General features: G+C 43.4%; 2 protein-coding genes across 2 annotated transcripts; one reads left to right on the forward strand and one right to left on the reverse strand.

Annotated features, from left to right (window-relative positions):
• Nucleotides 1-1,824: 1,824 nt before the first annotated feature.
• Nucleotides 1,825-5,976, reverse strand: mxd3 (MAX dimerization protein 3). Its single transcript, XM_012863963.3, has 6 exons — nt 5,777-5,976; nt 4,937-5,042; nt 4,748-4,777; nt 3,058-3,172; nt 2,779-2,944; nt 1,825-2,616 (listed from the first exon to the last, which is right to left on the reverse strand). The coding sequence occupies exons 1-6, from the start codon at nt 5,844-5,846 to the stop codon at nt 2,498-2,500; spliced, it is 606 nt and encodes a 201-aa protein (XP_012719417.1). The 5' UTR covers nt 5,847-5,976; the 3' UTR covers nt 1,825-2,497.
• Nucleotides 5,977-6,819: 843 nt separating this feature from the next.
• On the forward strand, nt 6,820-22,718 carry fam193b (family with sequence similarity 193 member B). The gene is made up of 10 exons (XM_012863851.3): nt 6,820-7,132; nt 10,341-10,619; nt 11,375-11,576; nt 14,154-14,363; nt 16,160-16,571; nt 16,666-16,849; nt 16,926-17,159; nt 18,692-19,754; nt 19,841-19,916; nt 20,927-22,718. Exons 1-10 carry the CDS (start codon nt 6,968-6,970, stop codon nt 21,021-21,023), a joined length of 2,922 nt encoding a protein of 973 aa, XP_012719305.2. The 5' UTR covers nt 6,820-6,967; the 3' UTR covers nt 21,024-22,718.
• The last annotated feature ends 4 nt before the right edge of the window (nt 22,719-22,722 follow it).

Consider the following 22,722-nt stretch of genomic DNA (forward strand, 5'->3'; position numbering starts at 1 on the left):
GATCCCTAAATGGTAGAGACGTAATTTTTTCTGCGTTTAGTTCGTAACGGATAGGGGAAGAAGAAAAGCAAACGTTTTTTGCTGGAAAAAGTTTAATAAAGGCGTAAAAAATTATGATCTAAAGGTGGTTTTTAAGGAATTTCCAAAATCCTCTAAAAACAGTCCCGAACAAATCGCTCTAGCTGAAAAAGTATAAGAGATATCAAAACAATTATTTCACTGTGAGTATCAGCAGGCTTTTGAGGACTATGTTGCTCATTTTTATGTTTGTCCAAAAATCGGTGTAGGCACAGCGACGATGTAAAAAAGTGGATCATTTGGGGTGATGGAGGTCCAAAGCGTCTTCAGGATTTTGCAAATTCGCTACTCCCGAACAAATTGTTCCTGCGGAAAAACCGTAACAGGTATCCACAAAATTCCTTTTTTGTGAGTGCCAGAAGGGTTGGGACATTCATATGTGAAAGTCTCATGCCTGTACATCAAACGGTTTAGGAGTAGCGACGATGCGAAAACGTGTGATGTTTTGGATTTTCAGACGTCATTTTTCAAAACCGCTCCATAGGAAATGAATGGGGGAGGTTTCGGGTTTGTGTCGCTCTGAGGTGATTTGCGAAAAATCTATAAATGCTACACCAATGACGGTTAAATTTCCTGAATCCAGACAAAAATTCCTACGTTTTGATGTATAATTCATGTGGATAGGTTGAAAATTGAGCGAGTGAGAAGAAGTTGTTCGGAGAAGAAGAATTTGTTGAATTTCTAGAGTGCGCACTCTATAACTGCCTCCTTGACGACCATAGCAACGCATGTTATTTGCTGAATTTCTTGAAAAGCCAAAATTATTTTAAGGAGGTACTATATGAAAATGGTAAAAGATATGAAAAAGCTGAAATAGACCATAATAGCTGAAAGATATCACAACATTTTAAAAGTTGAATGGCGTTTCTAGCTGAAAGTAGGCTGAAGCAGTAAGCTGTCAAAAAGCAGCTGAAATGAGCGGAATTTTAGTGAATTACATTCAATTCCTATGGGAGAAAAAAAAGCTGAAAATGTGCAGAAAAAGCTGAATATTTTAAAAAGTTGAAGAGTTAAAAGTACAAAAAGACATAGCCATCCATTCCAGAAGAAGCTGAATAGTTTAAAAGTTGAATGGTTGAAATCGGAGAAAAACTGTAGGAGGAGAAGCGAAGCAAAGTTTAAACAGTAAAAAGGCGGAAGAGGATCTCAATAACTGTGAATGCCTACTGCATTCACAGTAACAAGTATGAATGCTTTCCAGGCATTACTTATAAAGCCCAGGTTATAGGAACAAAGAATCGTTTTATTTGGAGGTAAAGTTACTAATAAGTCCTGGAAATGATAACCATTGACTCAGAAATAAATATAGAAAATATTTATTTGTTAAAAAAAAAAAAAAATGAAAAAAATGGAAAAAAAAAGCTTACACCAGTATGAAAATGCTACATAATATTACTGGGTGGGTGGAGAGACAAACTAAAAGTAATAAGGCCTCTTGCATATACAAAAAAGTGAGAAAGAAAGCACCTTTAGTTATTAAGTCCGCGTCACATACTTGCAATCAGCATCAATTGCATAATCGTCACAAGTAGAGCCGCGCTGACTGCTGAGCTGGTTGTACTTCAGAAGCCCGAGTGGAAACTTTTCAGACGGCCGACACGCTACAGTAACTGGAACGCTCTCACAATTTGACCGATCGCACAAAGCGTCGGAGCTCCTTTTGTTTTAAATAGAGATGCAAATGTGTGCCGGTACGAAACCTCAACGTGCAAATGTGACTGAGGTTTTTTTTTTTTTTCCTCCTTCTTCTTCTCTCCTCCCCATTTCCTGGTTGTTGTTTTTTTTCTCCTCTCTTTGGCCGTACCCCGACTCTTTCTGACAAAAACAAGTGCAACGGCTGGACGCCACGTCCAACAGAAGAAAACAAAGAGCTATAAATACATGAAGTGAATGTACATAAGACAAAATCAATATAAAATAAAAAACAGAAGTGCTCCCTAAATGCGACATTGCTGCGATACAAACTTCGTGCTAAGGAGAAGCCGTGGAGAACCATGATCTAAATCTGGGTTTAAGGCAGAATTCAGCGTAGACATGAAGCAGATTCGTATTAAAGCCCTTAATTTGATTAGATTAGAACCGGATGCTTGATTCACAGGAAGGTTAACACCTCATGGCTTTCGTTAAAAAAACAAACAAAATAAAATAAAAACATCATTGCTTGATCGGAGGAATGCTTATGCACGCCGTAACATCCATCCCAGTTTAGTGCAATTGGATACATTATTAACTTGTAATTGCTTTGAAACGAGACAAGAAAAAAAAAAAAAGCTGTAAAAACTAAAGTGTTCGATTGTGTGGAGTAACCTCTTCCCCCTCATTCTCTGTTGTCTTGTTTTTGGAATGTTTTTTTTTTCCTCTCCTCCCCCCCCCCCCTCCCCGCCCGCTCCCTCTGGCAAACCGGCGGCGCTCACGGCCGTCATAGCCAGGACCGGTCCAGGCTGGAGTAGCTGTGGTCCGCGTCCATGTGCGCCATGCTCAGCCCGTCCGAGTCCACGCAGTCGAACACGATGCTCTCCACGTCCACCTCCACGTCCTCTGTAATCACAGCAGCAAAGATCCGACCCGTTGATGGAGGACAGCGTGGTATCGTCATATTCAAGTTCAACCCTTTTGACACCCAACCAACAAAAAAAAAAAAAAAGCAACAACACTGAGATCGTTGCCCAGATTTGAGCCGAGAGCCCTTCGTCCACGCACCTCTGTCTGAGTCCGACCGCTCCGAGGACATGGTGGACCCCTGGCTGTTGTTCCGCATCCTCTCCGTCCCCCTCTGCAGCTGCTCCAGCCGAACCCGCAGCTCCCTCTGCTCCCAGCGAAGGCGGTCCTTCAGCTGCTCCGCGCGCTCGTCCTGCTCCTGCAGCTTCTGCAAAGACCCGGACAAGTGAAGGGAGGGAGGCGCATTATGAATAAAACTTAAGAAAGAAAGAAGTAGAGGAATGGTGATTGGGTTAGAGAGGCGAGGCTCCCCCAACGTACCTTTATGTGGAGCTGAGCTTGCCTCAGCAGGTTCAGGGTGGTGTTCTTCACGGAGTCTGAAGAGAGAGGAACCTGCTTCTTCAGCTGCTCCAAGCAGTGCCTGAGCTGAGCCCGTCTGCAGGTCACAACGACAGGCACAGTTATAGGCGCGCTGGACAATATTCACACTGCTGAGCTTTTCACGGTTTGTCACGGTGCAGCCGCAGCTTTCAGTGGAGCCTCTACTGATTTTAGACCAACACAAAGGAACTGTGAAGTTTATTTATTTTTTTCTTTTCTTTTACAAATACTCTGAAGTGTTGCGTGCATTTGTATACAGTCCCCTTTACTCTGACACTCCTAATTCAGGACAAACGATTGCCTTCTGCATACCTAGAACCAGAACTAAACATGGAGAAGCAGCATTTAGTTCCTATGCTCCACTTATCTGGAACAAACTTCCAGAAAACTGTAAAAGTGTGGAAAGCCTGAGTTCTTTTAAATCAAGATTAAAAACACATCTGTTTAAAATTGCCTTTGACTGTTCTAGTTAAACAGTTTTACTGTTTTTAATGTTCTTTTTTGTTACTACATTCTATCCCTACTTGCTTTTATTCTATTTTCTATCTACATTTTATTATTTTGCTATATCTTAATCATGTAAAGCACTTTGTATTGTCTTGTACTGAATTTTGTGCTATATACATAAATTTGCCTTGCCTTGCCTTGCCTTGCCTTCGGGTAGGGCTGAGCGATAAAATCGATTTAAATAAATATACCTTTTTTTTTTAGATTGAATTTTTGGAAAATCAGGATTTTATTTGCCCAATGCATTCATGGGCTTCCATGAAGAGAACAGCAAGCAATGCTGTATATGTTTAGGAAAATATATTGTTAAGAGGAACCCTTTTTTTCTGAATAATACGAGGCACTTTAATTTGCTCGTTTCTTAAATAGTTTGAAGTTACACAAGTGAAGTGGAGCCTGTTCTCAGCTCATCGCGTAACACCACTAGCAGTAAACATTTATGTTTTCATTGTTTATAATGGCGGGGCCGCCATCTTGTTTTATAAGCATGTTACACAGCTTGGATTTAGTTGCCCTTTGAATTCAGGCCAACTCCCAGATGAAATGCTTGACACAAAAGCAAATGATTTAACATCATTTCTTTTTTTGTGAAACGAAAAGGAGGAAAAAACATAAAAAAGAAAGAAATCAATACATCGGATTTGGTATAATAAAATGGGGTATTTTATCTTTAAGCCATATCGCCCAGCCCTACCTTCAGGAGTCGCCTGTCTGTGCGTGGTCTGAACATGAATACAGGTGTTCTGTGAAGCCCCCCCCACCCCCCGGAGGTTTTCAGACCTCACTGGTGAACAGCATCTTAAAGGGCCAGCCCCATCAGGGGCCCCATCGTTGGCAGCATCATGCTGTGGGGATTTTCTTTAATGGCCCAGTCAAAGTCCAGGTCTAGGATCAACTCCTTGAACATTGCGTTTCAGATACTCTATCCAATGTAAGCTTGAGCTACTGCATGTTGCAATGAAGAAAGGGTCGTTTTCGGTCAGACTATCACATGCAAACCCAGATGAAAACACACAGAAAACTTTGTGGATGCAATGTGACAAAATGTGGAAACGTTTAAAGGATATACTTTTGCAAGGCAATGTACTGTTAAATCTAAAAAAAACAACAACAACAGCTTTACCTGTTTTTCTCCAGCTCGTTGTGAACTGTCCTGCAATTAGAAGAAAAAAAAAAAGCAGTTTTATTGATGCTGTAAACATGCATAATAAATCATGACTTCGACGGTCTGTGGGCGAGGTTCAAGGTTGTTTATCAGGAGCGAAAGGCTCGCCCTCCTGTCAGTGCCTGATCTGTTGCATAACGTGTTTACCTTTTGCCACCACCAGCCGCGGAGCTCTTCTTGCTCTTCTGTTTGCTCCTTTTGTCGGAGTCCCCTGGACTGAGAGGCGGGGGTGACGCGTATCCGTGCTCGGCCTCTGCGCACAGGGAAGCAAACCCATCAGGGTCCAAATCTGCGCTAAAATTACTCCTGCAACGTTCCAAAACCCCAAGCTTCCCGGTGTGAACGAGTTCAAATATGGGCATTCATCTATTTAATATTAACCTAATATTAATCTATTAATCTATGTAATATTAACCCAACTCCCGCTATGAGCGCTGATTGAAACGAGGGAAACAGCCCGAGATGTCATCAGCTGAACGTTTGCTTTCTTAGCTTTGGCGCCATCCATGCATTTCCTATCCGGTACATTCAAACAGAGAGAGAGTTTTTAATTGTTTTATTTTATTTTTTACATTTAGACCAACCTAACTGGTTCATATCAACGAGCGTCGCCTCTGTTTATAGACGAAGCCGTAAATGCGCCTTTGCTGACCAGCTTCCATCCACCGCCAGTGGCAGGAGCGCAGAGCGCCGCCCCGCATTCATTTTCAAACTCGGCGAGCTTGGCGCCTTCGGATACAAAGATGCGACCGATATGTAGGTCACAGAGTCAAACGCCACCGACCGACCGCCGTAACCTCTACCCCGGGAGTATCCGTGCAACATCAAAACTAATGCAACCCGTTTGATCACTATATTATAAATCACGCGTGTATTTATAGCGCCTTCTCGGTGCAGACTGTTGTTTTTTTCCCTCTTTCTCCTCCCTCCCCCTCAATAACAATAACTCCTACCCCTAGGCTGACTGCAGACGCGCAATTTACCAACCTCGGCCTTTCCTCTCCACGAACTCGGCTGCCCAGAGGAGCACCTGGATGCTGCACACATTCCCTTCCATTGTTGCGTTCGCGAATAGTGGAGACGAGCGGAGGTAAACAAACTAGAGGCGGACAAGCATCTGCAGCTCACAGAGCGGAGGACTGTGTGCTGGCTACGTCCACACGGCGCAGGGGGAGAGCCAACAATTGCGCGTTCAGGCACTGGACGTAAAATCGGAAATTTACTGCTTTCGGGCAGCTGGTTCAAACTCTAACAACATAATAGTCTGCGCTGCCGAATATGGATATGATAACAGTCTGCTCTTGATTTCTAAGCAACGTAAAAATTATCTATATTTATTTATAATTGTGTTTTGATTCACGACTTAAAGTATTATGACTTTAACTTTACAATTTCCAACAGCATTGAATGGGTCGCAACGCATCGTAAAACGTCATGGTCAAGCCTTCGCTACTCCCCTCCGTGAGATACGTGTACGTGCAGTCTTTTGTAATTTGCTCAAAGCATAACAATAAGCTTTTTATATGTATATATGATAATAATAATAGAAGTTTTAGTGATTTTTCCCCCAAAGTTTCTGTTATATGAAAACAATATAATATTAAAATCAAAAGCACTTTATTAATCGCGATAAGAATAATCTAAAACAACGTGTTTATTTCTATGTATTATTATTATTATTATTATTATTATTATTATTATTATTATTATTATTATTATTATTATTATTATTATTTCAGAATAAATCACATAATCACACTCGTTATCTTTTTTTGATTATGTGATTTTATATACTTTGGCATCATACATGCTTACGGAAATTCTTCTATCATCGTAAATATTAACGAAGTGTTCTAACAAAAGAAGCGGTCGGAATAAGAGCTGTATTTTCCAAATTTCCGTAAAAGCGAAATTTGCCCTCACCAAAGATGGCGGTGCCCGGCTTCACCGACTGAATGCTGCTGTAACCTTGGTCCCGCTTTAGAAGTGAAGCCTCCCTGCCAGTAGTATCTTTAACCTCTGAACCCCCGAGTGTGCCAGTCCTCCGCCATATTGACTGTTGTCTTGACTGGAGGAGATAGAGAACATTTTGAGGTCCGAGAAGAAACGAAAGTGCCCTCGTAAAAGCCATCGAAACTGGTGCAAACTTGGCCAAAGCCTTCCGTAAACACCACCGTAATGGCGAGGAAGAAAAGCAAGCAACAGGGGGTCGGCCAGAAGGAGCTTGCGCCTGGACAGCAGAGCGCACCGAAGAGCGCTGTCTCTCCCGGCGATGCAGCTGGCGGTGGCGGCGGCGGAGGAGATGCTGGGCTGGATAGGCTGGCCAACACCAGGGCGAACCAGGTAGCTAGAACAGCACAGCCCGTCAACACACACTAGTCGGCCTATGTTCCGTCTTCGCTCTCCTCACCCGTCTTTTTAATTTATCTACCAAAAAAAAAAAAAAAAAAATCCTCGCCGAGGTGTAAAAATTAAATGCATTCGCTTGATACTTGAAAGCTATTTCACACTTGATGTACTTGTCGGGGATGTGGAGGAGCTCCGTCGCGTCGGACGTGCAGCTCCAGCAAACGAGCCGCATTTGGGGAGCAGAGCCCACGAGCTGTGCAGCCCGCCTGTTGTTGTGTCGGACAGGTGACATTGTGCCCCCCCCCTCGGACAGGTCGTCCCATTTCCAGCCTTTACAACTCTTCATCCGCCCAGCTAGCGTTAGCCTGTAGGCTAGTCGGTGTGCTGCAAACGTGCTTCATCCCCATGTACAGGGGCGCTCTGCAGGCTCAGGCTAGCAGCCTAGCAGCCCACCGTGCAGCTGCAGCAGAGGACGGCTTACACATTATATTAGGCTAAATCTAAACGAGGATTTGACTCGGTATTTATGATGTAATTATTATTTTTGTTTGTTCTGTGGAGATGTAAATGTATATATAAACTGATATCGAAAGTTAAACTGTAGACACCTCATTTTCTAATGCCTGGATGAGATGAAGGCGTTTTAAAACGTACGGGATTTAACTAAATTCTGTTGTAGTTTCTCTTTAAATTGGATGGCTGGAAATAGTCCTGCTGCTATGAGTCTGTTATGTTGATACCCAGTGGAGTTAAAAAAAAAAAGAAATAAATTAAAGGAGCTTAACGACTTGGCAGATTTAATTGTGATCCGTACGTTTTCCTTGTTTTTACTCTGATCTTAAAAAATAAATAACAGCGTAGCGAATAGCTTTTGTTTATTGTCTTCCAAATAAATCTTCATTAAACATAGCTTTGATCACTGGATGTGTGGCAAAGGGGCCGTGCGTTGCTCTAAATGTGACTTACAGCTGTGTAGGCTTTAAAGTCACGTCACCCAGGGTTCATATGTACACAGGTTTGACTTGCTGACTGCTGTTGACCCTTGGTAGTTGACAGAGGACCCCGGTATTCTGTCATCTCAGGTCTGTCTGCTGTTAACATGCCCGTTCTCTGTAAAAAAAAATGACTGACATGCTTTGAAAGACTCAAGGATTAAATGAAGTAATTGTTAAAGCTCCAGCTGATGATCGATGATCGAGATGATGAAAAGTCCAGCTTTTCATTGAGTCAGCGAACGTATCACAGGGAAATATGATCCTCCAAAAATTCAACAAGTCTAAAATGCTTAGAGTTGTCTTTCTCTACCAAATACCCTGTAAGGGCCTTTCTCTGAGCTAGAATTGTGACCCAATAATCTGTCTTACCCTGGTCTATGTAGTGGCGAATAAAGGACAGCTCCAGAAAACTATACTGTTGCCCCCGGAAAAGGCTCCTGGGGGTCAAATGCACCTTTTAGTGCAACAACTCAAGCCTTTATGATCATTTAAACAGGTTTTCACCAAACAGTGATATTTTTCTTAAGCGTAATGAAGTTGCAAATGGCAATCATGATCCAAATTGTTCATGGAGTGCTTCTGAAAGATTTTAGGCATTACAAGTCTTAAAAACGATGTTTAGGTAACTTTTACGTTTGTGTTAATATTTTTTCATGAGCTGCTGTTGTGTTGTTTGTTTGTTAGAGATTAGCTCGTTGGATTAATTTGTTCAGTGACTAGCAGCGCTGGCTGACGAATTTGGGTGTTGTTGCTTGTGAAGTTATCTGTCAAGCTGTGCCACTAAACTGCAAGCCTCACGTTGCAGGGAAGCAGTGAACTGAGATGTTAAACGCTTTGCTGCATGGCACAGTGTGTGCGCCGCGGTTAAGAAAATCTGGGTGTAAAAGCACTCAGCTCGCTTACTGACAGACAACAGTTTACGTCAACGTTGTTGCGTTCATGTTCTGTCGTATTTTCTGAGCAACAAGTCGGGGGGGAAAAAAACACCCAGAATGCTCCACGAAGTCGGATATCCGACTGGGAAAGCTGGAGCTCACAGGCTGAGCATCCGATAAACCCGAGCACATACAGAGTATAGTAACCATTTACCTGCACTTCTGACTGCTTGTCTTTCATTAAATCAGTGGCACACACGGCGCTGGAGCATATCTGATTGTGATCCTGTTCCTGTAGTGTTTGAACACAGGAAATGGAAAGAAACGGACTGGTTTTTCCCAGTCGGCACCAAAACAAATAGCAAATCCCGTAGTTTCCCCCTACCTGCAACCAGAACGCTCCCAACACAGGTCTGATTCCCAGCTCCGATATCTGAGGCAACACCGACACGTCCAAGTTGTTCAATAAGTCAAATATAAATGCTTTAAGTATGTTGCTCTTCATAGTTCGCGTACGTCTTAAATTTAAATCATAACGATCTCTTAAAAGGTTTTCCAGTATTTCATTTAACTTGTTGAATATTGTCATCCCATCCTTAAAAAGCCATTCGTTTTTATTTTCATTCTTTATGTATATGTTCATTCTTCCTTCCAATATTTGCAAATAAAAAAAGGAAATTGCTTCTTACTAGAAGCTCTCTTTCCTTATATAATTTAACATAATTTCCGGCGAGTTTAGATTATAAAACCGTACACACTGCTCAAGGCTAACTTGTGATAATAAGCAATATGATTAAAATAAACGTGGCAGGTGTGTAACGGTGTAGGGAAAAAGTTTGGCTCATTTACCTTTGCGTTTAATAACGAAGCCGGTTAAGGTATGCGCTCTATGGTGTGACGCTCGATACAGCCTTCATAAATTATACTGCGTATCTTTTAAAGGTTTTCACAGCAAACTGGGTTTTTTTGCGCTATAAATAAAAAAAAAAATCTTTCATCATGCTGTTCCTGGGAGCTTTAAAAAAAAAATCTAAATAATGACACCAGAACATGTAAGGGCTCGTGCAAATGTGTTCATTTAGCATCATGAGCCGAGAGATAAGAATAGATCAGAGGGAAGTTTAATAGAAACAAAACTAACCCTGTTATACATTGTATGGTGGCTGTGAGGCCGGACAAAAAGCAAATCACCAATCTGAAGCAGGGACGGTTTCCATTCGTTTCTCCTAACTATTGCAAGTTTATTATGGAGCTGCGGGGAGGCAGGTTTTAATGCTACGGTGCATCAACTCCTTCCCTGTAATCATGCTCTTTCTCTCTGCGCCCACCTAGCCCATGCACACCTGCTGCCTGCTGTGCCATCGAGAGTTTAAGGACTGGGGAGCAGGATCCGTCAACGGGCTTCCCGCCGGCCACGGGACCAAGCTGGCCGACGCGGTGCCTGCGCTCTCCCAGGCCTTACTGCGGGAGGCGCCGGGGCGGAAGCTGGCCGACGCGGTGCCCTCGCTGTCTCAGTCGCTGCTCGGAGAGGTGCCTCTGTGGATCTGTCAGAGCTGCTGCAAGAGCGTGGAGGAGGAGGAGAGAAGGAGCATGCAGGAGCAGCCTTCATCGGTAACGTGTAAACCCGCCCTGCTCCCCAGTTCGGGTCAGAGGATCTTTTCCTCTGCTCTTTTTCTGTGTTTGGCGGAAGCTTTTATTTAAATTTGTTTCATTTGGGGATGGGTCGCTCACTCAGTCACGTTGGTCACTTGAATCAGTTGTTTGTTCAACTCCGATTGTTCATTAACAGGTAAAATACTAAAAGAAAGAAGATTTTTTTTTCCTTTTTTTCCCCCCGATCTTGTCGAATTCATCAAAACTAAGAATTTGCATCTTTTTTGTCCATAAATGCATCAGCCACCCGCATGTTCTTAGATGCTGTTTTTAGAATTTAATAAAAAAAAGGTTCCAGGTTAGGTTAGGGACTGTGTGGCGTAAACGGGGATAATCAGATAATTTCTGTGTTTTCTGCTGGATGTAAAACTGCTACGTCTCATCATGGGCAGCACAGTTTTGTTGTTTATTTGTCATGGTTGGCCTTGGTCAAAAATCCTAATAGGCATTGCAGACCTTGAAGAAAAGCCGATATCGATATCTGTCAGAAAAGGTCTGATCGGTTCAAAATGTAATCGTTTTAAACATTAGGAACACAACAAGCCGTCTTTCACTATTTGTTTTTCCTCATTAAAACACTCGGACGCCTTTTCTCAACCGTTTCCCCTTGAAGTCTTTCTCTCCTGTTGGGTAGTTTTACCACCAGAATTCAGGTCCATAACGAAGGCCAGACGAGCGACTAATTAGCGTTTTGTTTGTTTCTTTTAAACCAGGTACCATTGTCACACTCTTCCTCCTGTAAGTCCCAAAGCTGTGGGAATGGTTACCCGGAGCAAAGTACTGTAGACTGGGACCCGAGTTCCTTCCTGTCAGCCCACAAGCTGTCAGGTCTCTGGAACTCGGCCCACTCCAATGGAGGTGAACACTGCAACCACACCACTTCTTCACACTCGCAACAAGGTCTGTCGTCACAAGGTGAGGCACCGAGCAGGCAGTGAGACACACACACACACACACACACACACACACAGAGCGATGGCTGAAGGTTTCCCCGGGCCAACGAGGGGATTGTTTGTGTTTTTCGCCGTTCATTGGACGCTGATTTTGTTAGTATTTGTGTCGGCTGGCAACTATTCTCTGCGTTTGATCTACTAAATCTGAGAGGAAGAAAAGTGCTGGCTCAGCGTTGTTGCAGATGAAATAAAGCATACAGGTTAGTCAGACCAAAAAGTGTATTTAAACTGAGCTCACTATAGAGTTATTGTATCTGTAGGCTGGTGTGTGCGGTAATGTAAATCATGAGTAAACAACAGTGTCAACTAAAGATGATAAATGCGGTGAAGTAGCGACGCACTGATTATTCAGCTGCTGGAGGAAACGAGCCAGCCCTGATCCAACAGGTGAGGCCCAGGTTAGATACTGAAAAAATACATTTTCTTGTCCTTGTTCATTGAATGCATCAATTCATAGTTTTTCCAGTCTAGTAGGACATTAACAACAGTGTGGTTTTGGATGTTTTCTTTGTTTTCAGTAAAGAAAAGTCAGATAAAGGTTCAGATCCTGTGGATTGACTTAGAAATGGTGATCATTTTGTAATTCCCACGCTTTGTGTTGGATTCAAAACCAACACCGATAAAAGGGAAGCGGCCTTCTTTCTGTTATGGTCAATGTGTTTGTGTTAAATTGCTGAATTAAAACTAGTTCATTGTCAGGTCGGACCTTAAAGAACACCAGTGAAAGTGCGATCAGCTCAAGATGCAGAAGCAGTTCTGTCTTGAACTTGTAGAACAATTGAAAACCGTTTAAAAGGACCAGATACGTTGATACGTTGAAGTTAAAAATAAATAAACCCAAGCATCTACAGAGGACTAAACTTCTGGTGTGTCTCCTTGATTCATACGCTGCACTATACAGTTGACTGAAAAACAGCTGCAGATCGTCTGGTAGTAGTCTAGCTGCACTGCTATCAGCTCTTCATAGTGATTATCTGATTTTTACATAAGGATGCAAATCAAGGTTCAGTTCTATTTTGTTAAAGCACGCTCTTTAATTTTAGCCCTAGTAATGCACCGATGTTCCTTTATTTGAAAGTTGGGACAGATTTAAAGTTTAATTAAGAGTAGGACAGTCAGTCAACTTAAAAGCTTTAGAATATAATCAGCAGAAGAAGAAAACTTCAAAACAACACTAAGACCCCATTCATCTTCAAATATATACAATTTTCAAGTATATATATAATCATCCTATAATCTATATTGATATATAATCTATAATCTACCAAATGGTAAAAGATAAGGAATGAATACATATAACTGAGTGAATGTATTATTCAGAGTAAGCAATTTAGCAGGAATTCTTAATTCAAGCCCTTAGGGGTGAGCGCTGGCTCTCTTAAACCATTACGACCGACCATCTTTATATTTAAATCACATCTATTATGCTCGATTCGCCAAATTACAGCTTCACTTTAACATTTTAGCCATCCTTTATGATTTTGCACCTATTCAAAATCACAAAAGTATAATTTCAAGGATTTTTCTTTTATCTCTAGCCCACTTTAAATCAGGATTTGTAAACTGAAGCTGTGCTTTTTAACAGAGCAGGTTCAAAGGTGGTGCGTTCTTTTTTAACAAACATAATAAAGGTATATTTTCATAAACTTTCCTTTAAATTCAATAGTCCCCATTTCAGAAATGTAAGCATCATAGGTTTGGAAATGGATCTGATGTGAAACAGCGCGTCGCTCCTCCACCAAAGCAGAAGGAAGGTTGAGTCCTGATGACAGAATGCCTTTTATTGTAGGAAATGTTTCTTAACCCTTCTAGAAGTGGAGTTAAACGGTCTCCAGACAGTGTCTCCTCAGTCTGTTTTTACTGGACCGCAGTAACCCAGGTCTGCTGCAGCCTCTTCTAAACACAGCAACCTGGAGATGTTTCATTTAAGGAGAAGTGAAAGTAAGACGTGTTTGTGTGCCTCTCTCAGGTGTTGTCAGTGTGTGAAGCGTAGCTGAGAGCGATAATGACTTTCCTTTTGATTTTTTTTTTTTCAAGCTTTATTGAGTCTTCCTAGTAGAGTTCAGCTGAAACACCAGGCCAGGGCACTCGGAGCTCTGCTCTGGAAGAGATTTGAATTGGTAATGTCGCAGCTGAAAGGTGAAAGCAGTCAAATGACGCCTGCGTGCATCACGAAGGCGTGTGTCATTCCTGAATGAAGCGAGACAAGGAAGGAAATATTTGCTTTTAATAGATTTAGCGATTAGGAAACAAAGGGTGCAGAGCATTGACTACGTCGCCGATGGAACAATTATCTACCATGAATAAGAAAAGAACAACAAATCATCTCAGCTTCTAATGGCAGCAATAATAAACGGTTAAACATGAAAAGAGAGGATTCGCCCAAGCCAGCTCCATAAATGCGAGACACCTCTACATGCTTCTTTCTGATGTAGATGGGTAAAGGACTGCCATTATTACTATGTTTGTATCCATATGTGTTTATCAGTGTTACCTACGGAGATGCAGATCAGTAATTTTAAACATTTCTTCCTAACAGGGCTAACGGCCTGTCACGAGAAGCGGGGGCTTCACGAAGCTCCCGGAAAATCCGCGAAAGCATCGAGTCCCAAAGTCTGTCCCTACAGTCACCCGTCGTCCCAGAGTTCCAGCGGATCCTCTGCGGGGAACGCCCAGTCTACCTCAGCAGACCTCTGTAAGACCGCCCCCAAGCACTTCAAGACCATGTGCCGTCGACCAACGCCACCAGGTAGCTTTGTTGGCTTCACTTCAGCGGCGCTGGTGCTTTGATGAAAGTAGAGACGCATCAGGCGAGCATTTGTGCCGCCGGTTTCTGATTATTCTAAATGCAGGTTTATTCATGCAAAAGGCTAATTATAGGAAAACAAAGGAAGAGTCATCAAGAAAACCCTGTAAAGCTCTGACCTGCCAATGTTTTTCTTTTTTTCTTTTTTAGCTGATCACATTTTCTTCTGTACTCGTGTTTGTGAGCGAGAGCGCAGTCACAGTTACACGTCTGTGCTTTTAAACTGTATTTATTATTTTAAAACCCAAACAAAACTATTTACAGACGTTCTGCTCTCGCTGATCCCTACCTTGACCGACAAAAAGACTTTCTTTTCCAATCCAGCATATTCCATGACAGAGAGTTGAACTCTGCAAAGTGATAGAACCAAACAACTTTATCCTGTTTAGGCCCAAAAACATTGAGCTTTGTGTCGTCTGCTGATGGCTAAAGGGTTCCACACACGGCAGGCGACAGCGGGAACTTGGGCGACGAGGCCACTTTCCTTCCCCCAGCTGTTGAAATTTCACGCTCGTACACGGAGACGTGCGCACGTGCGACAATTTGAACAGTTTTTAACTTTTGTCGCCGTGGCATGGCACTACAACCAATAATGGAGGTTTTATTGGCTGACCAATGAGAAGAGAGTATGCCACGCCCTGCATCCTGCAACCACTTTCAACACGGAGGAAAACATCATTTTAGTTGTTTCCGACTTTCCTATATTCCAACTTAGAGTAGATATTTAACAGCAAGATTTAATGACATTCCACCAAAATAGTTTGACTCTTTATCCTTGATGTGTTGTCTGTCTCTGGGCTGCTTTGAAAATATCAAAATCCCTCCAGTTTCATGACAAGTCAAATTTCCTGGTGACAAGCGACCCGAGAGCGCGATTCGCATCGCTGCCGTCACCATCGCGTCCCGTGTGTTGGGTCTCACCCCGGTGGCGATGACTGCCACCCGTCACTGACGTTTTTTTCTTTGTCTTGAAGAAAGAATCGCTGTTTAGATCAAATCTTTTGACATAAAATAAAGAGAAAAATACAAAAATGATGACAGAGACGTAAAGCAGAATTTATCTAAATAATTGCACTTTGATTAACACTAATTAAATTATTTTCTTTCTTTTTTTTCTTATCCAAAAGGTCTTTTAACTTTCTTTCAATTGTAATTTTTTAAGGAATCATTTAATTTAAAAACTGTTTCAGGGGGGAAAAAAGTCATAGCATTTGTTGCAACATACAAAAGCATTTCTAACTATTTAGATTTTTCTAAAGATGCAATCAATTGACTTCACGCTGTTTTCATCGGACTTAACCCTGTTCTGTTTTACAAGACATTGGAGGAGCCAAGTACAGCAATATAAGAAGGATTCTTACCTCATGCCTCTTTTATTGTAAATAACTTTTTTTTTTATTAAAATCTGATCTCCTCCATAATGTTGTTCCTGATATGATGAGCTCGGTTCATCATATCAGGAAGCTGGTGGCTTCTCTTGCTTAGTTGTGGCCCAGAGTCTGGAGCCTCTCATTCACGCCTCACACAGGCAAATGTAACGCCTTTATGATTTGTGACGTCTTAACCCACATATTTCTGAAATGCAAAAACAGAACCAGTGCAACAAACGACCTGAAGAAGTGAATATTTTTACTAGGCTCTTTGCATTCAGGAATACCAGCGTCGCTCCATTGTCATCACTCCCTGAATGGAAGCTGGAGCTGATTTTTTTTTTTTTCTTCATGTTTGTTGTTGTCCAGGGGAGGCCTTTCATCCCAGCGACCACCATCAACACGCAGACCTGTCGGTACCGCCCAACAGTCCCACGGGTCTTTCCTCCCAGCATTCGTCCCTCCTGCCCCCGAAGCCAAACTCGGGGCAGCACGGCCACGTCACCTCGTCCTGTGGTAGCGGCGTGGCGGCCCACGCCTCCTTCACCCCGCTGGTCCCAAACCTCCACAGCCCCACGGCGAAACTCAGCTCCCCGAGCCCCGACAGCCCGACGCCGGTCCACAAGCCCAGTTCATGCAAAAACTCCCACATTCCCGCCGTGAACACGCAGCACAGCAAGCTGGGCACGTCTCTAATGGGCTGCAACCACTCTTGTAACGGACACAACCCGGGAACCGTGGCCTCGTCCAACGCAGGCCATCTAACAGCCGGAGCCTGCAGGTCAGAACCGGCTTCCCCACTCACCTGACGTGTTGACCGTTTCTCTGTTTGTTGAAAGTAGGAATCCATTTCTGGGTGTTTGTGTGTTTTGCAGGGATCAGGCATGTAAAGGGCACAAAGTGACAAACGGGACGTTGTGCCACCCGTCGTCAGAGCTGGAGGAAGGCGAGGACGAAGACAGCAGCTCCGAGAGGAGCTCCTGCGCCTCCTCTTCGACCAATCAGAAGGACGGGAAGTACTGCGACTGCTGCTACTGCGAGTTCTTCGGACACAACGCGGTACTTTCTCAGATCCGTCTTTAGACGTGGAGCGTTAAAGATACGGAGCATTTGAACCCGTTTTCTCATCTTCCAGCCTCCCGCCGCGCCGACCAGCAGGAACTACGCCGAGATCCGCGAGAAGCTTCGCTCACGCTTAACCCGCCGTAAGGAGGAGCTGCCTCAGCGCCAGGATGCTGAACTGACGGCAGTCGGTGCCATCGACAACAGGGACGTCGACGAGCTGCTGGACTTCATCAACAGTTCGGAGCCCAAGCCTGTCAACAGTGCCAAGGCTGCCAAAAGGGCCCGACACAAGCAGAAGAAGAAGGTGTGCTGAGCTCTGAAAACGTTTTAATGGAACACAATTCACTTCACCTGCTTTCTTTTAAAGCGTAAAGCTCTAATGTTAGTCCAGCAATGAAAGGTCAAAGAGATAGTGAGCACATTTGTAACTTTAGATATTTTATTATGGGAAGAACTGATAAATCGGCTCATGTCAGAAGTTTACATACACTCTACGGCATGACTGCCTAATTCGTTTTGGGCTTCTAAAAATGTATTCAAGGTGTACTTTTTGTCAGGGTCACCTAGAATGACTTTAGGTTTGAGGGTATATTTCTTTACTCCACATTGAACCAAGGTTTTACAAACAGGCTCAAGTACGAACATACATTAGACCAATATTTGGTCAAATCTCTTGCAGTTGTGTGGTTCTGTAGCCGTCAGCAAGGCCTGATATAATTTAAGTGATGTTTGCTCACTCGTCGCCTCAGATACGTAGAGCTCGTTTAAACTGGTTGTCTTCTTGGCTCAGACTTGATTTATTAGCAAAGTTAATAAATATCTAATAGGGTGAAGTATGGGTCAGTGAGAGCTCCTTTGAATCTCCCCATTTTGAATGAGGCTTTAACGCGCGGTCTGCGCCAAGTTAGAAAAATTGACCTCGCACTGCGGCAGCTCGCGGGGCTTGAGGGCGGGGACAGCGTGATTGTGTCACTTTTGCAGCTTGCACCCTGTTCAATGCGGCGAGTATAAACCTAGTTTTGATGTTGGTTTTGTTCTGCTGTGCGTTTGAGGTCATGTCCTGCTGGAAAACCCAGTCCTGTCCAGGTTTCAACCACGCTGGTATCCATCCAACCATTACTTCTTGTCCTTTTGGCCAAAAAACTCAATCGTCTGCTTATCTGACCGTAGACATTTTTGTTTATGATAAACTTGGAACCTCATTGGCTCTTGTGTTGCGTTTGAACATCATAACCAGTGTAGTTTTATCTGAGGGGAACAATCTGGGTCAGATGGTTGCATCTCAGGCACAGCTCGGTTTTCATCAAACCCCTTTTAAAGGCTTGCATAAAGCTTCTTAAATGGCCTTAACACAGTTAAACATGTCTGGTTATCACCTAGAAGCTAGGTCCAAGTCAGCAAATCCACCAGTTCAAATGAGAAATGCCATTATCAGCCAGAAATGTTCTAGAATAATCACGTAAAGCACTTTGTCCTTGTACTGAAATGTGCCATACAAATAAATGAGCCTTGCCTAGAAGTTTGCTGATGCTACATAAAGTGTAGTTTCTCATCTTGCTGAGGGACAAGTAACCATATATTAACTATATATTAGTGCATGTTTAATTAATAAGCTATGTGGATTAGAAAAAAACAGCAACAGATTTAAACCTGTACACCCAAATGTCGATTTTTAAATGATCGGTGTGTTAATCTGGCCACCGCAGCATAACGCAGTTCCAATAAATGAACCAAAAACCCAACATGTTTATATCGTCCATGCAGATGAGTGCATAGAAATGTCTCCTAGCTTAACTCTGACGCTCCCTGGCTTTTCTGATTTTTCTAACTTTCCAGGAAAAGGCTCAGCAGGTTAACCTGGGCGCTGCCGGCAGCGACGCCCAGTCCGGTGCGCCTGAGGAGCCCGTAGACGAGCCCATCACTGACGGTCCTGACGGCACCCGGCTCCTTGACTGGCCTCAGCTGGAACTAGAGCGAGTCAACAGTTTCCTCACAAGCCGACTGGAAGAGATCAAGAACACCATCAAAGACTCGATCCGGGCCTCGTTCAGCATGTACGACCTCAATCTGGACGTCAACGACTTTCCCAAGAAGGCGGCCACATTGGAGGGCAACCACTTACTGTCCCATCTCAACGGTTCCTCTGACTTGCAGCAGATAGACCTGGACCTTTCTCCTCTTTCGCTCGGGAACTTTAAGAGCCACCTGGACCTGGCTAACGGCTGGGAGGACACGAGCGTCCCCCCTTCTCCGGGCGCCGCTGCCAGCCCTTCAACGGGGGTCAGCGGCGCTTCAAAGGACGCCCAGCGGTCGCACACTACAAGCAGTCTGTCCAAGCCCGCTAGAGTTCGCTCCCCAGACAGATGCAGTTCCTCCGGATGTGACAGTTTGCCCCAGGCGCCAGGCCAAGTTACGGCAAAACCAAAGGAGGACGCCCCTGAACCCAAGAACACGAGCGCTGGGAACGGGGGCGCCAAGTCCAAGAAGAATAAAAAGCAGCAGCTAAAGCAGGAGCAGTCTGCATTGGAGCAGAATTCGACCAAACCAACCAAAGCTGCCTCTGGGAGCGAAGCCCAGAAAACCAATGAGACTAAAGAAGGGGCGTCTCACGGCTCAAAGTCCGGGAGCAAGCAGCCTCAGCCGCCTGCAGACAGCCAGAGGAACGGGCCGAAGAAAGCCGAGGAGGGCAGGGCGTCCAAGCACGTATCAAATGGAGCGAACGGGCTCCCGGGCGCTCAGAGGGGGAAAACCGACACGGAGAGCCGAGGAGGTCGGCCTGAGCCGGAACCGGAGAGCAAAGCTCACACCTCCGCTCCTCCGAATGGACCCCAGCAGCAACAAGCCAGGGGGAAAAATAAGAAGAGCAAGAACAAGGGGGAAAAGTCCAGCAGCGCTATCGGTACGGGGCAGCGTCTTCGTCTTTACCTCGCTGTGTCGAGTTTGCCTCATCCTGTCTAACTTTGCGTCTTTATGTCAATTCCTCAGATGATGTTTTTCTCCCCAAAGACGTGGATCCCACAGAGATGGATGAGATCGACCGGGAAGTCGAATACTTTAAAAGGTAAACGCTGCGGCAGAGTGTTGGGGGGCCAGTGTAGTGAAAAGAAAGACAGGGACAAATATCATTTTCTGTGGCTAGCGGCATACATTTACGATAATAAAAACTAGAGCGCCAGAGGTCCTCTAAGGGTTAAGCTGTAACTTTAGGGGATGGAGGTCCTGATGTTCTCCTAGGCGTAAGCGGCTCTTTCACTATCAGAACATGGTCGTATCTCACCGAGGGCAAGACTGAGATGTTCTGATCTTGTGTCTTTGCTGAACTCTAAACCGTCGACGCTTTTTTTTTGTTGATTTTTTTTTTTTTCCCGTATAAACTCTAAAATAAGCTGATGTGAGAACAGCTCTGACATTGATTATTTATAAGGACAGCAGAGACGATTCCCCACAGCTGCTGGAAAACCGTGTTTTGCTATTTAAAGCAGATAAAAATTTAGAATGCTGTAGAAATCTTAAACTATCTTTATCATCTTTATTAGCAAATAGCAGGGTTAGCACAAATAAAACAGCTGAATTCTTTAGGGGATGTAAAGTTGCTGCATTTCCAAATCCATCATTGTCCATGATGGAAAATATGTTAAAACCCAAAGGAGAAAAAAAAAAAAAGCAACACCTGAGTTTTACTCTGTCAAGTCTTCCTGTTGTCGCTCTGTCGCACGCATTTCCAGACCGAATGAACCCAAAACGTACAAAAGTGTTTAAAAATGCCGTCTTAAATCTATGCCTTATTTTTATAAGACTGCCTGCTTTTTGGTAAGCTTTACATTCAAGTCTCTTTCCCTCAGTAGCAACTTCCATGTGGAAAAGCACTGTGTTGAGCGCTTTACTTGTGTGATGACTGATCAGAAAAATATCCCAGTTTTGGACCCGTGTGGTGACCCAGCGAGGCCGACGGAGCTGAACATCTGCTGATTTCTCTGCGTATCTAATTGAGTGTCATGTGCTCCACTAACCCTGTTTTTTTTTTTTTCCTCCTCCTCTTCTCGTTTTTTTTTTCCCCTTTGCTCCCCACAGGTTCTGTCTCGATTCAGCGAAGCAAACCCGACAGAAAGTAGCAGTGAACTGGTCCAACTTCAGCCTCAAAAAGGTTCCTTCCAATGCAGCTCAATAACTTGGATGAGAGTCAGAGGGGAAGAGAAAAACTTTCTTCACATCACAAACTCTCTCAGCAGAGCCCGGTTTGGCCTGAGGCCTTCTCTCATTCCCAGTTTTCTTCTCCTGACAAAGCCAAGGGACCCCGCTTTCCGAATCCTCCTCTTCGCTAAAGAGACTGAGACTCGCGGCTAAGAAGCCAGTTAGCGTTCGTAAGGCCAACTCTGCCCTTTCTTTTTTTTTTTTTTTTTTTTTTCTATTATTGAAACACGAACTGAATGAGTGACACGGAAATGGAGAAAAGTCTGTTGATTCAACTGCATCCATGTGCTTACGTATGTAGTATGTAAACAATTATATGAAATAAATGGTTTTATTACAAATCTGAGAAATGTTAACGTTGTTAAACTGATGAACTCCAATCAAGTGGAATGGCACCGGTGCTCATCATCCATCGCAACCTGCACTCCTACAGACCAGGCCCACGCGCTAATAATGCAGAACGGAGCACAATAATAATAATATTCTGAACTAATAAAGAGATACCACCATCATCATCATCATGCAGTTATAGCAGATGTACTGATTTCAGTCTCTTAGACTGCAGTCAGTCCCCACTCTGAATCGGACACTTTCCCCCCAAATCAAAAAGCTTCCTACCTGCTTGACTTTCTTACGACGTTATGGAAATCGAAAAGAACATGGCATGGTTTTTATTTTTGTTAATGTGTTTTTTTTTTAACGATGCATATTGGAGCAACACTAATGACTATTTATGTTGTCATAAAATTTAGTTTTTTTACATTTGGCCTATGGGATGGATGCATGGTAAATGTGATTTCTATCTGACCCCCCCACCCCTGCAGATGCATCCCTATGCATGGTGTGTTACACACGAAAGAAACTGAATTCTGCTCCGATCTTGTACTGGGAAAGTCTGTGTGTCGCTTCTTCAGTGTCGGTTCCCCCCCCCCCCCCCCCCCCCTTTGGTGTTGGTTATGAAGAATTACAGAGATATCTAATACACTCTGATACTGTGTGTTGAAGAAACCCCTTGCCATGAAGTGCTTACTCTCTAAACTGCTATTTCAGCTCCTGCTCGGCAGCGCACTGTTCAATGTTCACTCCCACATCGGAAACACCTTGTTTGTCGCGGTTAATTTAAATGCTTGTACATATTGAGTGAATATTTTTGGCCCCTTCAAGCCCTTTGTCTTACCTTCCTGAGGGTTGTTTGTGTAAATGTGTGAGCTTCATTTATTTTTTTATTTGTTTAATTTTTTTTTTTTTTTTTAAGCACACTGCTCTGACCTGTACTGTTAACTTGACACCCTCCTCCTGTTTTCTTGGCAACAACATGAGAAGAGACCTTTAGGACACGAGCCTTAGGTTTTACACCGGTATCAATGTTTGTTTGTTTTTTGTTTTTTTTTCTTTGCCAGTTGACTTTGATGAAGATGGATGATTTTATTTTATTTTTTTTCTTTAAATCTGTGCTGAAATTCTGTTTTTATTGTAATATCTCTGATGCTTTCGAGGTTATACTCAACTAGAAAACATTATCTTAATGTTTCGAATGTAGATTTATACTATACCAATAACAGCCAAGTGTATGTTGGCTTGTTTCTTTTTTTAATTCACTTTTGATACTGTGAAAAAAAACAAAAAACAGTCTTTCGTTCGGAAAGATTAAAACAATACCGTTTTGACAAAATCAT

This window comes from Fundulus heteroclitus, chromosome 23 (genome assembly GCF_011125445.2).
Source record: "Fundulus heteroclitus isolate FHET01 chromosome 23, MU-UCD_Fhet_4.1, whole genome shotgun sequence".
NCBI classification, from domain to species: domain Eukaryota; kingdom Metazoa; phylum Chordata; class Actinopteri; order Cyprinodontiformes; family Fundulidae; genus Fundulus; species Fundulus heteroclitus.